Source organism: Periophthalmus magnuspinnatus, chromosome 6, assembly GCF_009829125.3.
Source record: "Periophthalmus magnuspinnatus isolate fPerMag1 chromosome 6, fPerMag1.2.pri, whole genome shotgun sequence".
NCBI lineage: Eukaryota > Metazoa > Chordata > Actinopteri > Gobiiformes > Gobiidae > Periophthalmus > Periophthalmus magnuspinnatus.
Window position 1 is genome coordinate 30721969 of NC_047131.1, and position 19492 is coordinate 30741460.

At 39.2% G+C, this 19492-nt stretch overlaps 1 protein-coding gene across 1 annotated transcript; it reads left to right on the forward strand.

Annotated features, from left to right (window-relative positions):
* The first annotated feature begins 844 nt into the window (after positions 1 to 844).
* Positions 845 to 6402, forward strand: nap1l4a (nucleosome assembly protein 1-like 4a). Its single transcript, XM_033968185.2, has 14 exons — positions 845 to 932; positions 1602 to 1631; positions 1720 to 1795; positions 1953 to 2097; positions 2752 to 2838; positions 2914 to 3045; positions 3222 to 3293; positions 3370 to 3509; positions 3596 to 3741; positions 4170 to 4186; positions 4269 to 4388; positions 4471 to 4506; positions 4986 to 5039; positions 5899 to 6402. The coding sequence occupies exons 2-14, from the start codon at positions 1616 to 1618 to the stop codon at positions 5935 to 5937; spliced, it is 1080 nt and encodes a 359-aa protein (XP_033824076.1). The 5' UTR covers positions 845 to 932; positions 1602 to 1615; the 3' UTR covers positions 5938 to 6402.
* Positions 6403 to 19492: the final 13090 nt, after the last annotated feature.

Genomic DNA, 19492 nt, shown 5'->3' on the forward strand with positions numbered 1-19492 from the left:
TATTAGGCCTACTACTTGTAAAGTGTAATGATTGTTTAAAAATCACTACAAATGTTTCGTGAGTTAATTCAGCAATTTGGTGCCACGTTCAGGTGAAAAAGTGGAGGTCCGTAATCTCTGTGTGGTTGGTTAGGTGAGGTTTTTCGGTTGGTCTACATGCTGTTAAATAACTTAGAACAAAAAAACTAACAAAAACAGAATATGCGTGTATTCTCTCCACATCAATTGAATGTCAAGGATGATTAAGGCTGTGGATTATGTGCATCAAACACTCATGATGCAGGTAGTCCTCATGTCCTCCTCCTGATGGACACTGTGTAAAATCAAATTAGACCAAACCTAATCGTCAGGTTGTGCAACTATTACCAACTAATAAACTATAGCTACACTCTGGCTGTTCTCGGTGAGTGGCGCCCTCCTGTGGTTTTTAAAGGAAACAACATATCAGCGATTTGTTTTTAAGTTATTTTTAAACTGTGGGCGTCAAACCCAAATTAAAAGAAACAGGTTTGAAAATTCACAAGTTACAATAAGCCTAGCTCTGTAACCACAACAAATCTTATATTATATTATCATAAATAGTGGAACATAATAAACGAAATATTAATCTATGTTTTAACTATTTTGTTTTTGACTGTTTTTTTTGTACACAAAGCTCATGGCGCGTTGAATTTAAAACGGATATTTGTCAAATACATTTACCACAAATTACTACAGATTTTGTATTGTAGGCCTGTGTTTGTTTGGAGATAAAGAGGAAATAAAAACAAACACGTTTCAATAATAACGCGCGGTCTTTGAACGCAGCACGTGATGTCACTCGTCTCTGTCCAATCAGCTTCCTCGATGTTGATGCGCGAGAGCCGTTCGCGCGTGTGGCTAGCAGCAGAAGCGTGAGGTTAGCATCAAACTACAGTTCCGCTCAGTGTGAGGTAAGACAAAATAATCCACGTGTGATCAGAGACGTGACAGACGCGTAACGAGCAGAAGAACAAAAGAATAATGTCGTGTAGATCTCGACTCCTGAGTTTATCCTCTCAATGTCACATCATTTAGCCACAGGCTCCACGAGCTAAAGCTGCGTTAGCTTAAAGCTACTGTTAGCATCGACATAAAGCACAGTTACATGTCCACGAGACTGTGTCATGTGTCTGTGACCTGTCTGTGCGTAAACGCTGCATTTTACACTGCGACTTGTTCATTATGATCATATTTTTACTCTTAAAGTCTGAGTTTAACACAAAGTGTGAGTGAAACGAGTGAAGCTGAAGCGCGTCTGTGTTTCAGCCTCAGTCTTGTTAGCCTGTCACATTTTTGCTCTTAGCCTGTCACACTTTTGCTCTTGTCGCCACTTAAATGTCTCATAAATGTAATGGTAGTTGTCAGTTTGGGTCTGTTGTGTTTAACCACAGATCAGTCATGAGTCACTGATCTCACGGGTCTAAACCTGTTCACGTTCACTCAGACTCTCACATGTCTCATATCAGACTCTTATGAAAGAGTCTAACCTCTAATAATGATCCTGTCATTCCAGACAAATAGATTATATTCAGACACGTTAATTGAATGATCACTAACTTCTGTGCCTTGTGTTTGGACAGAGGAGGTCTCCGTCATGGACGCAGGTAAAGGTAAAAAAAAAACCTTGTTTTAAAAATGTTTTTACAGGATATGATTAATGTGTCTTGGATTTAACAGAGGAATTCTTATATTTTGTAGCCAAGGGGGATCAAGCGGTCCCAAATCCAGGTGGACCGGGGGACAAACCGGTGGTCAACTTTCAGGATTTGGAAAGGTTTGTGTCACATGTGCTTCATAATATAATAATATAACGGCTTATTCTTCTGTCATATGTGGGAAGATGCATATTTCTGTTTTATGACTTAAATTTTGAACTGATACTTAGGTTTTGTCTTCCTTAAATGTATTTTGTTTTGTTTTGTCTTGTACAGCATGCTTCCCAAAGCCGTCAAGAGGCGAGTGCACGCTTTGAAAAGGTTACAGGTGCAGTGTGCCAATATAGAGGCCAAGTTTTATGAAGAGGTCCATGAGCTAGAGAGGAAATATTCTGCTCTTTATCAGCCACTATTTGACAAGGTAACGTCATTATAATATGTAATTTAATCTCCAGAACACTTGTACTTTTGTATGTTGAAAGTAAATCAGTGTATTTTGTGCCTACATTATTAATAATGTTATAATGCTCCATGGTGTTTCTCGGCTCCTTTTCTGATCTGAGATCAGCGGGCCTACATTCATGGTGCTAAAATAAAACCACCACAACGAGTTGTCAACTGTTCATTTGTCAGTCAGAGCTATTTCCAGTGAGTGAGTGACATTCTTAGTTTCACTGAAGACTGGCAGCTGTAATCCTGCTGCACCTGTCACCACAGTGTGTACACTTAGACTGTGTGTTTCAAATACTTCACATTTCACTGTGAGCTTCAAAGACTTTCCTCAATGAACAAATACTTCCTTTGTCGTAAACATTAATTTAATGTAACTGTTTGGGGATCATGTTTAAACATGCCAGGCTGTGAAGTAAAATGAGGCAAAATGTGTTGTTTATGGTGAATGAAACAGTTTTTACATGGTGTGAAATTATTTTATACAATATTTAGTGGACTGGTGTAGACAGATTTGTTTTTGTTTTTATATCCTGAATATGTAGGAGCAAATGTTATGATTGTAGTTTTTAAAGCAGGTGAAGTCATGGCTGTGTGCTGATGATTCGTCTTTAATGATTCACAGAGACGAGACATTGTCACAGGAACAGTGGAGCCCACAGACGAGGAGTGTGAGTGGCAGAGTGACAGAGATGAGGAGGATGAGCTAGCTGTAAGTAAACCCAGTGACCTTTACTATACTCTGCTGTTTAAACTTCACACGTGTTTATTCCCTTTACATTTGTAGGAAGACATTAAGGAAAAAGCTACTATTGAAGATGCAAAGAAAGAAGAAACTCCACAGGAAGACCAAAAAGGCATTCCTGAATTCTGGCTTACCATTTTTAAAAGTGTGGACATGCTCAGTGACATGTTACAGGTACGTGTCTTTTGTCAATAATGATTTGTAATATTTATGTTATAATATTATTTATGTGCTTTGAGTCAGTGTATTCCCTCTTGAGTTTTTATCTGTGCAAAGAAGAGCTGTCTTTTTATAGCCTCCAGCTTAAATGTGACATGTTTTGACTTGTACCTTCTTGTTCTTCTCAACAGGAACATGATGAACCTATCCTTAAACATCTGAAAGATATCCAAGTCAAGTTTTCAGAGCCAGGGCAGCCAATGGTTTGTAGCAAATCACATTTATATGAAGTGTAACATGGAAAATATTGAATGCTGAAGGAAAATGTCTGTTTCTCAGAGTTTTACATTAGAGTTCCACTTTGAACCAAACGGTTACTTCAACAATGCAGTTCTAACTAAAGTCTATAAGATGAAATCGGAGCCTGATGAGTCTGACCCGTTCTCTTTTGAAGGCCCAGAGATTGTTGACTGTGAAGGGTGAGAAATCCGTCTGTTTGGAGCTCACAAATGCTGTAAAAATACTATGATATTAAATTACGGCACCTCTCATGTTCCCTCTGTAGCTGTCAAATAGACTGGCACAAAGGAAAAGACGTGACCGTGAAAACTATCAAGAAAAAGCAGAAACATAAAGGTCGTGGCACAGTCCGTACAGTCACCAAACAAGTCCCTAATGACTCTTTCTTCAACTTTTTTAACCCAGTCAAAGGTTTGTGCCCTCCACACCTCCTCATATGCATGTGTAATTATTTTAAAATGTTCCAGTGTTTGTAAAAGTTCTTCAGCACAAATAGATTTTCCTTCCTCAGTTTGTTGCTTTTGAACAGCAGATGGAGCCAGAGGTCTTTTAATACTTAGTAACAGTGACTCAGCTGTAGATTTAGGACTCAATCGTTCCAAGTTTACAGCAATTTTTCAGAAACAAACAGTATATTAAACATATTCACCTTTGTGTAGTGGCTCCCAACATAAAGTCACAGCAGCAGTTTTGCTTTTAAATTAACAAAAAAATAATCTTGAATACTGAAAATTACAAAACAGTTGGACCCAAAAGTCTGCTGCTTGAATGAAGTTCCATGTTACTTGTTGTTAAATGTCTCTTTAGTCATAAGTTAATAGTTTTGTCTGTTTTTTCAGCCTCACCAGATGCAGAGGTTGGTACATTTCCTCCTTTTCTTTCTCGTCTGATCCCATTGTTTCTACGCACGTTCCACACTGATGCTTTGTGTTTCGCAGGAGGACGACTCGGAGTTCACCCTCGCCTCTTTAGCCACAGACTTTGAGATCGGTCATTTCTTCCGCGAGAGAATTGTTCCGAGAGCAGTGCTGTACTTCACAGGAGAGGCGGACGAGAGCGTGAGCCTCTTTAGCCTTTCAAATGAATCTGTCAAATTCTTTAAACCTCGCTCATCTTGACCACGCGTTTATTTAATTTCAGTTTGAAGAAGAGGAGATGGAAGAGGGAGATGAGGAGGTTGGTAAAGCGGGTTCCCTCGTATGTGTTTGTGTGTATTTTCCTGCACATTTATCACTCTGGAAAGATTCACACTGAACGCGATTGGGGAAAGGTGAAAAAAATCAAACAAACATCCAGTTAAAAGCAGTGCAGACGTCTTCCCTGTCCACAAAAGCGCTTAAATCGGACTATTCTAGTGAAAATACAGACTGTTTTTTTGTGTGAAATGTGCTGAAGTTTGTCTGTCAGCGTCACCGTGTTTGTTTTGATTCGCTCGGCCGCTTTGACTTCGCACAAACCTGCCGCTCTGATTTGTCGGCGTCCGCTTTCGGATGAATTTCAGCCTTATAACGGGAGTCTCTCAAAATCAATTCTGGAGAGTTTGTAGCTAGAACATATTGTAGTTTAGGAGTCAGTCACAAATATCACTCCTGTCCTTTTTAATCTGCTAAAATAAAGCGATACATCAGCTTTAAACGATTGCTTTTATTTATCAGGAGCAGGACGAAGAGGGCGACGAAGACGACGACGACGGCGACTTTGACCCCAAGGTGAGCGCACCCTTTGACCCCCCTCCCCCTTCCATGTTTTTAGCTGTAACCTTTAATGACACCAGGTCGTGGGAATGACTCTGTAGAACTCTAGAATTGTCAGCTCTTTCCACACACTTAACTGCGCAAAAATGTGTTTCTCTGGCGTTTCCACACTCCTCTTTTAGCCGATAGATGGGCTCTTCATCATGAGTTTGACTAGCGTGTGTCATTTGGGTTGTACCAAGGAGTGGCCAACAATGCTCCTTTGTCTGAAATATAGTCCTGTCGCTGAGTAAATGCACTGTTTTGGCTAAATTCCTGCACACTCATTTTAAAGAAAAGGAGAGGAAAATGCTACTTAATTAAGGCGCTACTGGCAATACTTTGAAATACTAGAATTTACACATATTATCCTGAATCTGCCTGTTTTTTTTTTTTACTTTTTTGTTTTTGTTTATTAAATTTCTATTTTGTTGTCTCTCCCTCTCTTGGGTTCCTTTCCATTACAGGCATAATCAAATCATTTTCACCCCCTGCATTTATAGGTAAGGGGGAAATACTGAAAAACAGTGCCCAGCTAATTCTTTTTATTTTTGGCTTAGGTCTGTTTTATCTGGCTGCTCTCTCTCTATAGTCTTCTCCTCATAGTCTGACGTTTAGAACCTTGCACTTACATCTGTTAAAACGTTCTTTTCGTTCTCTTCTGGGTTTCTAACACAGCCCTGTTTATTTACACAGCCAGGTGTCTTCTAGAAGCCTGTTCTTTGCTTGCTCTCCTTTCACATTTCCTCTGGTTTCCTGCTTAATACGAATGGCTTTATGAATGCTCCCCCCTGCACTGAAGTAAACGTCCTCTCTCCCTGTGATTCTCCCACAGAAAGAACAGCCCCAGCCCGCCGAATGCAAACAGCAGTAACCGTATCAGTGGACGCGGTGAACATGTAAAACCACATCAGTCCTCAGCAAAGTCCTGTGAGCCAGGCCCCTTTTACACGCTCATGAAAGAATGCAATACCGCGTGCATGACTTTTCATTAGTCCTGCGCCCATCTCCCCCATTTACGTATTTATTTGGCTTTGGTACCGTTCAGTGGAAATGACTCGAGTCTATTTAAAAAACTTGGCATTGTGTATTTTATTTTCTGGAAGGCGGAGTGGGAGAGTGACTGCAAATATCCTTAAACCCCCCCCCCATGTTTAAAAGACATGGACGAGGATGCGCTCTTTAGTTTCAAAGGTAAATTAGTTACTCAGGGTTTTTATTGCCAACAAAAATCATAAGTTTACCAGGAAACTGCTGAATAACTAATGTGTTCAACAGGTTGTATCTTTTTTGGTGTATCATTTTGTGATGTTTTTAAAATAGCAAACAAGTTATTAAATTTTGAATGTTCATTGTACTGTCGGTGAACAAGTTCTCGTGTCAGCTGTGACTCGGTGCGTTATTAAAACCGCACTTATAGGATCGTTAGTTTCTTTTTACGTTTCAAAACTTGTCATTTTTGCTCCACTCTCTTTAGGGGGTTTGGATAACGAGCATAAAAACAAACGCTCTACACTTAAAGTTGGTCAGCAGAGTAATGTGATCTGTGTCTTTACCAACGTCAGGCCACAAGAAACATGTTTGACCGTCAAAACGCTTCTTTACTTGCCAAATTATTTAGTCTGTCTGGACATTAATGGGTCAGAACACGCACTTACACAGACGAACCCACGGCCGAGTCATAACGCGCCGATATTTTGTGTGAAGATGAGGAGGAAATGTAAAGTTTTTCATCAACTGCCCATGTCTGAAGTATTTTTTTTAATTTTTACTACTGCCTGTTTTCTCGTTTAAGTGTGAGGTTATGATAGAACAATGATAATAAAAACAAGGTAATAATAAATATGTTAACTCCTTTTGATGTCATTGAGCCAAAATGTACTTTTAAAGGTCCCGTATTACGCCATTTTCTCATCGATGTTATAATGTTTCCTCTTCAAAAACGGGCCTGGAGTTGTGTTTTGTTTCACTCACACAACAGACAAACCTTGAATATTTAGGCTGAGCTCTTCTCTCAAAGTCAAAACGCTCTGTTCCACCTTGTGATGTCATCATGTGGTAATACAGGAAGTGCTTCACTGTGTTTTTAAATTCCGTACCCCTTTTTTGTGTGGTTTTTTTGGATTTTTTTAGAATCATTCGGATAATTTCACATCTGGACTTGCCAATTGCTACTAAACAAAATGTAAAAGGCAGAAATTAACATGAAAACTACCACTTCATGACATCACAAGGTGGAACAGAGCGTTTTGAGCTTTGGAGATGTAGACAGAGTGATGATAAATGAAACAAAACACAACTCCAGGTGTGTTTTTGCGGCGATAACAACATTAAAACACGATTTAAACCTCACAAGAGTCCATTTTGCGTAATATCGGACCTTTAACTCTTCAACTCTTTGCCAATTCATCTGCAAAATGTTTTTACACGACACGGTTTGAAGTTAAAACCCCTCTTCTCTATTTTGTCCTTGTCTAATTCCGTGGAATGTCAAGGGGACTGACAGAGTTTGCCAATGTATTTTGTACCAGTGTTTTGTTTTAAAACTTTTGCCGTTTGGTCTTCGGTTACGGCGACGACAGTTTAACGCCCGCAGATTTTTAACGTGATTGTATGGATGTAGATCTCGTCCCAGCCATGGCAGAACAGAGCCGTGTGCTAGCAATGGCCTTAACCGGTTCTTATTCTTCTCAATTTGTTACTTACTGCGCAATATTTCTTTCCAATTTGTACAGAGTTAAAAGTATTCTATTAAAGTAAGTTGTGCAACATGGATTGGGATCGTGTGTGGTTTTTATTTTGTGTGGGTGGGAGAATTGTAAAGACTGAAATTCAAAGGGATCTGGCTCCTTTATGGGGATGAAAATCAAGTCTCCATGACGTAAATCTTCTATTATTAGATCAACAACATGATTTTATAACGTGGCGTAAGGTCAGAGGGTTTAGGTTAAGTTTAAACAGCAAATTGAGAATATAATGTACAGGAAGTTGATAGAATTTCTCTTTTAGCGATTCTGAGTTGAGAAATAAAGTGTGAAAGTTTGATTTGGTGTAGTTTTTAGTCTCAGCTGCACATTTATCTAAACACAGACGACTCAAATGGAGCGTTTTTGCTGTAATCTTCAAGGGTTTTATTGGTTTAAACAAGAATTTACCCCAGAACTAGAGGATTCTTTGAGTTTTTCCTGCATTATTAAGCCATATTTATTGATTGATTCTTTTATTTTTGGGTCTTGCGTACAAAAATGCCGAGATCTTTATTGGATTTATAAGACGCCATTACAATCGGCGAGTTGCCAGACGTTTTACAACCACCAATTGACTCATTTAAACAAACATCCGCCGCTTCTTCCAGGTTTTCCGGAGAAATGATGCAAACTTATAAACATTTGAATGAAACGAGCATCATTTCGTCTTGTTGTCGTCATTACACCAGAACATATCGGGGCGTTGGGTGAATGTTTCATCGAATAAAAAATGTCTAAATTCATCATAAAAGGGACAAAACGACCAAAAATGAGCTTGACGTTCCACTTTTCACACTGTATTTACCTGCAGCCTTCACAGCAGACACATTTTAATCTGTTTTCCTATAGAAAGCACGAAGAGATAATGTAGTGTTTGCACATTTCTGGAAGAGGAGGAGGAAGAGTTTGTCATCAGTGTCTGGCAACCCATGTTTCTGTGAAGCGAACGCCAAGACAGATGTGGGTCTTTAGGCTAAAACTTGTGTCTGTATGAGAAAAACTACCTCTCTAAACTCACATTTTACTCTATTTTCTGATTTTCTGTTATGTTTCCTCATCACAAACAGACCTGGAGTTGTGTTTTGTTCCATTCACACATGTTTAACACACAATTCTCGCATATTTAGACTCTTCTCTCGAACTCAAAACGCTCTGTCGCACCTTGTGATGTCACGTGGTGATACAGGAAGTGCTCCGTTGTGTGTTTAAACCGGGGATCTCCAACCTTTTTTTCCCCCCGTGAGCTACTTTTACAGAACAGAAATGTCAAAGAGCTGCTATTTTTAGAGGTTAGACAAGATTCGGCAAGAAATTGAGAGTTTATAGGAGCCAAAGGAAGCGTTAGATGAGCATTGAGCAGAACGTCAGGCGTCAAAATCTTACTTTTATAATGGTAATTCATCACATTTGAGTTATTCAGCGCAATAGACTCCTGGTTTAAACTCCACACACCTTCATTTCTAGAATCATTTGGATCATTTCAGCCCTGGAATTGCCACTTATCTCGACTGAACTAAAGGTAAAAAAAGCAGCTGTTAACTTGAAAATTACCACTTCATGACATCACAAGGTGGAACAGAGCGTTTTTAGCTTTGGAAATGTTACTTAAACATGTGTGAATGAAAAAAAACACAACTCCAGGTCTGTTTTTGAGGAGATAACGGAATTAGAACATGAATTAAAGTTCACAAGAGTCAGTTTTGTGTCGTACAGGAGCTTTAACTGAATATAGTGACTGCATTTATATGACTTAAAGTTCCACTATGTGACTTTCCCATCGCCGTTAAATGTATTTCGTCTTTTTTCGTGTTGAATCGCATGTTTTTTTGTTTAGCAGCTTCTTGACTCGAGGTTAAACACGTCCATCACACGAGCAGGTGGTGGAACCTTCAACATCATTTTTTGGGCTTTTTAAACAACTTTTGGACATTTTTGTGAGCGGCACGCCAGATTTCTGAGCAAACGCAAGAAAATATCAGTGTCCAAACGTCAATTTTGCAGCGAACTGTACGTCGAACCTTTGAGAAAATCATTTGAGGAATCTATCGACGAGCGCCAGCGATTAGATTCACATTTTATTCACACAAACCGAAGCATTTCTTAAGCTTTTCTCATGAAGATAAACACATTTTTTTGTATTGAGACACTCTGCGTTGTCGTAACTTGATTAACCACAAGATTCAATTGTACTTTCTACTTTTCTTCCCTTTTTTCACTCGAGAAATTGTCTCTTTTGCACGACCCAGTTTGAAACGAGGTCAAGAACTTATCTGGACATGTTACTCTGCGTGACGGGAGTTTGGGAACCAGCGAGTCCGGAATAATATGTCTATTTTTTACACATCGCTGGAGCGGAGTGTATTCTGGGTCCTGGGGCAATGCGGTTTGCAGATTGATTTAACTACAGCTTTGAATCTTTTGATCTCATCTCTTCTCCGAGGCCCACGTACTGAAAAAAAACTTGGAAACGCAGCATCTATTCCACTCATCTCCTCCATTATCTGCTCATTTTATCTAAACACAGAGCCTGAAATTGGCAAACGCAGTACAGTATTCACCACTGACTGATGTGTCTAACTCCAAAACAAAAGTACAAAAGCGCTTTTATATGACCTCCCCAGATCTGCAGCTGCGCCCACGCTCGGCTCCAAGGTGCTCGGAGTTTTGATACGAAGTGTGTGTAGGAACAAGTTCGCGTTTTGTTGCATCTCGTCCCGGTCGGAAGCGCCGTGAGCCAGAAACTGAGCAACCCAGACTGAAAGGAATAAGAGGGGCTTTATGCAGCTGAGGATGGGTCTAAATGAGCTGAAGAGGCCCAAGGGATAAAGAGTCTATCACCCCCTCAGACTGAAGCACAGGTGGACACTGGCTGCATTGATTTCCAGCTTCGTTTTCGCCAAAAATTTTCAGAAATAACTGGTTTGGACTTGAGTAACTTTGCACAATTTGATTAAATGTCCGATATATTACGCAAAATGGACTCTTGTGAGCTTTAAGTCATGTTCTAATGCCGTTTCCTCATCAAAAACAGACCTGGAGTTGCGTTTTGTTTCATTCGCACATGTCTCCAAAGCTCAAAATGCTCCGTTCCACCTTGTGATGTCATGAAGTGGTCGTTTTCAAGTTAATAACTGCGTGTTTACCTTTAGTTTAGCAGTAGATCGGCAATTCCAGAGCTTAAATGATCCAAATGATTCCAGAAATGAAGGTGTGTGTGGAGTTTAAAAACGCAGCGGAGCACTTCCTGTATTCGCACATGATGACATCACAAGGTGGAACGGAGCGTTTTGAGATTGAGAGAAGAGTTTAGCGTAAATATGCAGGATTAGTGTGTTAAACGTGTGTGAATTAAACAAAAAAACACAACTCCTGGTGTGTTTGTGATGAGGAAACAACATTATATCAACACGGATCAGAAAATGGCGTCATATGGGCTCTTTAAAGAAGCATTGTGTAACTTTTCTAGAGGAGAGAGCGCCACCTGCTTGCCACCTGCATGTCGATGAGCTTGTTTATTTCCATGAAGATTAGCAGCTGATGCCACCGGTCGGCGTCGTAAGTCAGATCTGTGGAGTGGCAGGTAAGAATATGTGTTTTTCAAGATTTGTTTTAGTATTTTTTAAAGTTTATTTATTTATTTTAATTATGACAGTGCATATTAACCCTCTGGTGCACAGCGGTCACTGCAGTGGACAGCTACTAAAACAATATTCTCTTTAATGCATTGATTTATGTGGTGGAGCCTCTAGAGTGCTCTCTGCTGCCACACTCCATTCAGATCAATTCAGTGGTCAGTCGGTGTAACTGCAAGTAAATTTCCTTTGATTGGTTTTCTTATTCAGGCCTAAACATTGCATCTAAACAGTATTGAAATTTCCCCAAAAATGTTTAAATGTTTTTCAAAGCATAAAAAGAAAGATGTGTTTGTATATTTACAATAGAACAAAAGTTAATTCATATTTACAGGCAGTTCACAATGTTACAAAATCTTGACTAAGGCTTTCATAATTCATGCATCAGACGGTTAATCAACATGTCAACAAACAGCATCAATGTAAATCTGCAGGAATTAGCGCAATAGCGAGTTTACACCCGTCGTCCTAAGGCAGGTCAGAAACAGAACATTTAGAGAAACACACAGACGAGACAAAAACGCACAAAGACACGACAACAAGTGAACCACAATAGACCCTTTCTCTGAGTTTACGACGCCCCAAGAAGAAGAAAATCTACCCGTGTGAGCGTGTTTGATTATTTTTCAACCGATGTTTCAGAGTGTTCTTGAAGTTTGAAAAGGACCCACAATAAAACGCTCTGTCATGTGAATAAACATAAACATAAACAGGGCCGTGGCACCAAACTCTGGGGTCTAGGTAAAAATCATCTTGGGGGCCCACACACATATTGTCTTATGAAAAATGCACGTTACAGATTTTGTGAGGGGCCCCTCTCTGCACTGGGTCCCGGGTAAACCATAACGTTTAACCCCCCTCAGTCTGACGCTGTAGATCAGTCGTGTCAAACTCAAATTCACACTGGGACAAAATTAAAAACAGACAAATTCACAGGCCAAACTCAATATTTAAATAAATTGACATGTAATATTTAACCTCTTCATATGGACACAAACTAATTTAATTTACAAACTTAATTTAGCTTAAACATAAAATCTGGAGCAGCTCAAACTTCATATTACAAAAATGTGAAAAAATAAATTTGAAATAAAAAACACATCAGTAGAATTAATTTTTTAGTCAAACAAATAAAATAAATTATATATATATCTCTCTCTGGGGCCTTTCACGTTCCTTTTTAAAGTAAATATTTTTTTCACAAGCCAAAAAAATAATAATAATAATAATTTTGTTCACTAAAAATTCAACTTTCAAACTATTACTTCAGTCCAGGCCTTGGAGTTGGAAAAAATGCAGAGAGAAAACAAATATTCCAGCTCAATTTCCTACACTCTGATGCAGTGTAGTAGCAAAGCATTCTGGGATTTGTAGTTTAAGTGGGGCATGTGTTATATACCGGCAAGCCAGATCAAATGTGCATTGGATATGATCTCACGGACCAAATATAGTTACACCGTGGGCCCGATTTGGTCCCTGGGCCTGAGTTTGACACATGTGCAAAAACATCTCCATGGAGACGAGCAGGTGGCGAACCCTCCACCAGAAAATGGCTGACTACATACATAATACATTCTTACATCTTTTCTTTGTCAAAATCCCTGTCTTTTCCTTTGACATTTGCGTTTTAAATCTACGTAAATGTTTCCAGGCTGTGCCAATTTGTTGAGAAATAAAAAAGAGCAGTGACCCCGACCGTGATAAGACAAAAGAGCAAACATGAGCCTGACTCACAAAAACACGTTATCCACTTCCACCCAAATACACGGCTCCAGTCTGTCCCGGCTAATGAAGATGTTTTGGGTGTGTGGGCGTCAAAGATCCTGACTCAGAGGAACCAGTGCGTTTGTTAAACATTTATCGTGGTTTTTTCAAGGTCTCCTGAGAGAAACTGAGAGAAAACCTGTAAGAACAGCTCTGGAGGATTGTTTTTCTATAATAGATTTGAGTTGTTTTTTTTCATGATGTTTTTCAAAAGTCATCGGTTTGAGAGAAACGTGGCTGTCGATATAAAACACTGAACCTCACACTCACACAGACCAGGTGGGTGAAGTGTCTTGCCCAAGGACACAACAACAGTATGCACTAATTTGAGCTGGAATCAGTGGTTAGAATGTTCTGCCTTATTATTGGTTTATGTTTTTTATGCTTTTCTTTTTTTCTTCTTCCTCTTCTTCTTGTTCTTGTTCTTCTTCTTGGTCTTGCTCTTCTTCTCCCTCTTGTTCTTGTTCTTCTTCCTCTTCTTCCTGGTCTTGTTCTTGTTCTTCTTCCTCTTCTTGTTCTTCTTCCTCTTCTTCTTGGTCTTGTTCTTCTTCTTCCTCTTCTTCTTGGTCTTGTTCTTGTTCTTCTTCCTCTTGTTCTTGTTCTTCTTCTTTCTCTTTTTCTTCTTCCTCTTGTTCTTGTTCTTCTTCTTCATCATGTTCTTCTTGGTCTTGTTCTTCTTCATCGTGTTCTTCTTGGTCTTGTTCTTGTTCTTCTTCCTCTTCTTCTTGGTCGTGTTCTTCTTCTTCTTCTATCTCGTATTATTTTTATTGTAGAGTAATTCAGTTCTGTACAATATTGTGACAAATCCTGTCAAAAAGACAAATTATAAATTTCACCAACATCCTACAGGGAAAATATAAATATTTATTTCATTTACTGGTCCAGTCTCTAATATGCACTTAGAGCTTTAAAGCTGCCATTTGTAATTAGACTGGCCGGCCCACCTCTGTTGTATTCTCACATGTCACCACTAGAGGCTGTCTACATTACTCCTGTGTGACAGAGCGCCAGCTTTAGTCTGACAGAAGAAGATCAGAGAGGACAGGTGAGTCTGAATAAAGCTCAGGTGAGTCTGAACAAAGCTCAGGTGAGTCTGAATAAAGCTCAGGTGAGTCTGAATAAAGCTCAGGTGAGTCTGAATAGAGCTCAGGTGAGGGGAGGAGGGAACTGTAAAGGAAATTCAAATATTGTGAGATTATTTTACCTTTTAGAAACCACTTGGTCTTGTAACTAAAACTTATTTGTTTTGGTCGTCAAAGACAGTGTTAGAAAACTTTTCATGTAAACCCTTTTGTTCCCTTTTGATTGCTAATCTCGTCAAATCACTAATCTCAAGATATGAGCCCATTTACATTATTATTTATAATATCTGTGCTGATAGATGCCATCAGACCAATATCACACTTTGTATTGTTTTGACTCTTGAGGTGATCCAGGTCCTGAAGCCTCCAGGAGCTCGTCTGACCACACCTCAGTCAGAGTTTCACATCTTTACTTCCAAATGTGTGTCCTCTGGTTCGTCTCAAACTATATAAACCTGGTGATTTCTGTCATTCAGGGTCTGACATTAAGGGGAGATACTGTCGGACTTATTTGCTTCAACGTTCACCAGACCCTGCAAAAGGAGTCGCAACAGAACAAAACTCAAATAAACTTACAGACAGTAGCTTTAAAGCAAAACTACCTTTGATAATCACAACACAAAATCCCAAAAACCTTTATGGGAACCTGTTTTGAGACTATTCAAAGTTCCCACAAGTCCTGAAAAACATGGAAAATGAGAAAAAAGACCAAATGTCCTGAGAAAACATATTGTGTCCTTGAGCATTTCTCCACACTGAGCTTCCTGTACAATTGAACCAAATGAATAGAGACGTTTACTTCCACCTATTACTGCCGCTTATTAGACCCAAAATCCAAGAAAATGCAGGAAATTACAGCTTTTTTTTGCACAGAATTTCTTGAGAACATGTTTTTGTCTTTGTTCAGTGGGACCTTGGTGTCTCATACAGGTGTCCTTTGTGTATTCCTGCGTTACAAATCCAACTTTAGACGCACAAAGTTCCACACTTGTTTATTCTAAGTCGATAGGGTTCACTAAAATATTTGAGGTCAGCTACATAACAAAATACAGCGTGTTTATCTTGGTGTATATTAAATTTGCAGTAATTGTCGACTTTGGATACAGCCTTAAGCTTCGACCACATCTTTAATCTAAAAATCTGTTTGTAGACGCCTGATTACACAACTAAAAACGTCCTAGAAAAGTCTTGGAGAACGATTTCAAACTGTGGGAAAGTGAGAGCAGTGTTTGTTCTCATAAATAAAACATCCACGTCGATAACTTTTTATTCAAATCCATTGTGTTGTGTTGATTAAGTGTGCGCTTGTGGCCGCTTTGTTCGTGATTCTTCGGGTTTTTGTGTGGGAACTTGTCGTCGTCGTCACACGCCCGGGAGAGGCCACGGGGCAGCACACCTTCGTCTGTGCGGTTCATGAATGGATTTGTGAATGAACAGGGTGTGGAATGTGACCTGAATGCCGCCCATGTGACTTCCTCGTGCACGTACGGCGGACAGGTATTTGGTTACATAAAGGCCGGAAGAATCGAATGCATGTAAATCTAGTGTTTGCGTCGGGGCTTTTAGTCTCTGCGGTAGAAATAGACGAGCGGCGGCGCAGGAGAATCCTCGTGTCGCTGCTAATAATAGTATAGTGCGATCAGGGTTGGGAAAGAGCCGCAGGCCTTTGGGAGAATTGTGGCATAAAACGAAACATGACTCTTTCTTATCAGTGAAACGAGTGGGTGTAAAGTTAAACCAGGCAACGAGAGACATGTTTGTGGACAATAGAGATTCCACTTTGAAATGAATCCGACTCAGTTCAATTCAAGTGTCTTTGTACAGCACGTTTAAAACAACTTCAGCTGAACGAAGCGCTTCACGTAAAACAAAATAACAAATGTACAGATGACACGATGCAAAGGAAAAGAACAATAAAACACCAATATGTCCTGTCCAGCTCGTGTTAAATGCCAGGGAGGAGAGGTGGGTTTTCAGTCTAGTCTTAAACGGCGTTAAAAAGGTGATCTGATGAGCCGATTCATCCTGAGTTTGGGACTCAGAGGTCTGGGTGGAGTGTAGGACTGCAGTAACTCCCACAAATAAAGAGGACCTATAGAGTGCAGACATTTAAAGAGGACCCATAGAGCGCACGCATTTAAAGAGGACCTATAGAGTGCAGATATTTAAAGAGGACCTATAGAGTCACATGTTTAAAGAGGACCTATAGAGTGCACACATTTAAAGAGGACCCATAGAGTGCAGACATTTAAAGAGGACTTATAGAGCGCACGCATTTAAAGAGGACCTATAGAGTGCACGCATTTAAAGAGGACCTATAGAGCGCAGACATTTAAAGAGGACCCATAAAGCACACGCATTTAAACACAATCATTAACATTCTGAATTAAACCCAAAATGAAACAGATGAGGTCACACATCGCACAGGGGAGAAGTGCATGAGCTGCAGTGGTTCGAGTTTTTTCATAATCCAGACGCCACGTTACAAATGCATGAATCTGTCTGTGTATTGTGTTAAATGAAGTATCGCTGACCCATATAAACACATTATGTCTGAAGAAAATCATTTAGCCTTGAAGTTGCTCCACTTATAAATAAAAATACGAGTGTTTTGGGGGGATTTGATGATTTATAATTTAAATAAGTCAGACCGTAAAAGCATAAACCCAAGAACTGAAACACGTATTAACAATTTAAAGCAGTTTTCCTTCTCAACGGGAAAAGTAACTGCTATTTTAAACAATATTAATCAAAGTACAAGTGTCAGAAAACGACTCTGACGACGGTAATATAGATCCACGTCTGCGCTGAACGCCGTCGAGACCAAAGACCCAAACTGTCAAGTGCACAGCCTGGAGTTTGTTGCCTCCAGTGCGTCTAAACTGATAATAATTCTGATTTAATCTTATCATAAGCTGAGTAGAAGCTATGCAGACAGGCCTGTAGATTCCTGTGAGTCTGAAGGACCGCAGACCTGCATACCTGCCATACTTTTATTGGATCAAATTGGCACTAGACGTCGCGCCTTAGCAGTTTGCATTTAACTGTCACCAGAGCCTATCGACACGCCGCTGTGGAGTGTGTGAAGAAAAGCCCCAGCGCTCAAGTATGTGCAACTGATCACGGGACAATTAGTGTAATCGGCCCGACAGCAGCAGACCAGTGTCCTCTGGCCCGGCCACATTCTCAGAGAGCGTGAGGATAATAACAGCTCACAGTCAGGTTGTGTAATAATGAAAGTAAAAGTGGAATGATAGAAATTTATTTAAAAGAGAAAGCCAAAAGAAATATGAATGTGTGAGACTGTGGTTGACACGCAAGCTAGGATGATAAAGTATGTTTTTGTATAATAATAGTAATAATAAAAATAAAAATAAAAAATTATAATAAATATAATAATAATGATAAAATAATAATAATAATGATAACAAAAATTTAAAAATACAATAATAATAATAATAATGATAAAAATAAATAATAAATAATAATAATAATAATAATGATAACAAAAATTAAAAAATACAATAATAATAATGATAAAAATAAATAATAATAATAATAATAATAATAATAATAATGATGATGATGATAAAAAATAATAACAATAATAATGATAAAAAATAATAATAATGATAATAATAAAAATAATGATGATGATGATAAAAAATAAATTAACAATAATAATAATATAGATATAATAGTATAAAATATCTATCTTTTTTATCTATAAAAAAAAAAAAGACTAATGTACGACCCATGGATATGTATTGCTTTGCCTGGAATATTCCACAGTATGGCATTTACTGAAAACCCACCTCTCCTCCCTGGCATTTAATACAATTTAGACAGGATATCTTGGTGTTTTATTTTTCTTTTCCTACATATCGTGTTAGCTGTACATTTCTTTCTTTTTTTTTTTTGTTGACTTGTATCCGAAACACTGAATTAGTTTTAAACGCCATAAACATCAACTTGAACTGAACAGAATTTATAGAGATATTTTTATTGATCATAAACAGTCGGATCACCTCTGTATAAAATCACGCCTGCAACTTGTTTAGCGCCTTGACCACAAAGCAATGACATCTCCATGGAGACGAGCAGGCGGGGGACCCTGCATTAGAAAAGCGACATAATGCAGCTTTAATAAAATGGTCCAAACGTTGCTCGGGTTTGTGCGATCTTCACTGAAATCATGTTGTTGGAATGGAGACACACACTGGAATCCAAAACTAATTGAAATAGCCACTTTAAAGTTTATAATTAAAGCTAAATTATAACAAATTACTTTCATTTAATAACTTTGCATCAGCGGTTCCCTCCCTGTTACAGTTTCTGCTGGTGTTACCCGGTGTCCGCCTTTGTCATAACCAGTGCGTCTTGTTTTTATGGCGCTGTGGTGCATTGTGTGTGTGTGTGTGTGTGTGTGTGACCCTGCGCAGCTCATCAGCCAGTTGTCCTTTTTCCCACGCTGCTGAATGCCACGCGGGGCTTATCCGAACAATGCCTGGAATATCTGCGGAGGCTCTTCACAAGGGCATGTGAGTGGAGCGCACACGACAGAGCAGCGCGCGTTTGTCCCAGTGCTCGTAAACGCCACACGCACAACAGCTGTTACCTGGACTGTCAGCGGCCGTCACCACCACATCATCCATCCTCCTCCTGTCCATTGTTGGAAATATGCTAAGTTTAGACGCTGTTTGAAAGAGGCTCTCAGCACCGATCACTGCAACCGCAACGGGCAAATGTGTAAAAGTGCAGGTTTAACACTTTAAGAGTTATTTCAACACTGCTCCACTGAACACACAGCCCTGTTCCCCGCAGTGTTGAGTTAGTTTGACTAGAAGAGCTTTGTGTAACATTAACTCGACTGAATCAACACTTTAGAGAGTCATTGATCCCTGACTCTGGTCCAGTGTGATGCACAAATAACTCTAATTATACTCAATCCCACTGCATGCGCTTTGATTTTGAAATGAAACATGCACATTCGATTTATACCAATTTATTTAACTTATTTTTACATTTCGTACATATGTAACAGGGTCATGAGGCACCAGCAAACATTTTCTGTCTTTTAGTAAATCACAAAAGGCACAGGAATAGTTTTAAACCCAAGGATTTAGCAGGTATTTCATCTGGAGTTTAGCAGGAAGTGAAACCTCTGTGTAGTTCAGATAATGACCTATTACATTTATAATTGA

Excerpts from the sequence above, each read along its gene's own strand:
- nap1l4a (XM_033968185.2), top strand. Across the intron at positions 3,046-3,221 it reads TGCTCAGTGACATGTTACAG|GAACATGATGAACCTATCCT; the intron begins GTACGTGTCTTT and ends TCTTCTCAACAG. Across the intron at positions 3,510-3,595 it reads GAGATTGTTGACTGTGAAGG|CTGTCAAATAGACTGGCACA; the intron begins GTGAGAAATCCG and ends TTCCCTCTGTAG.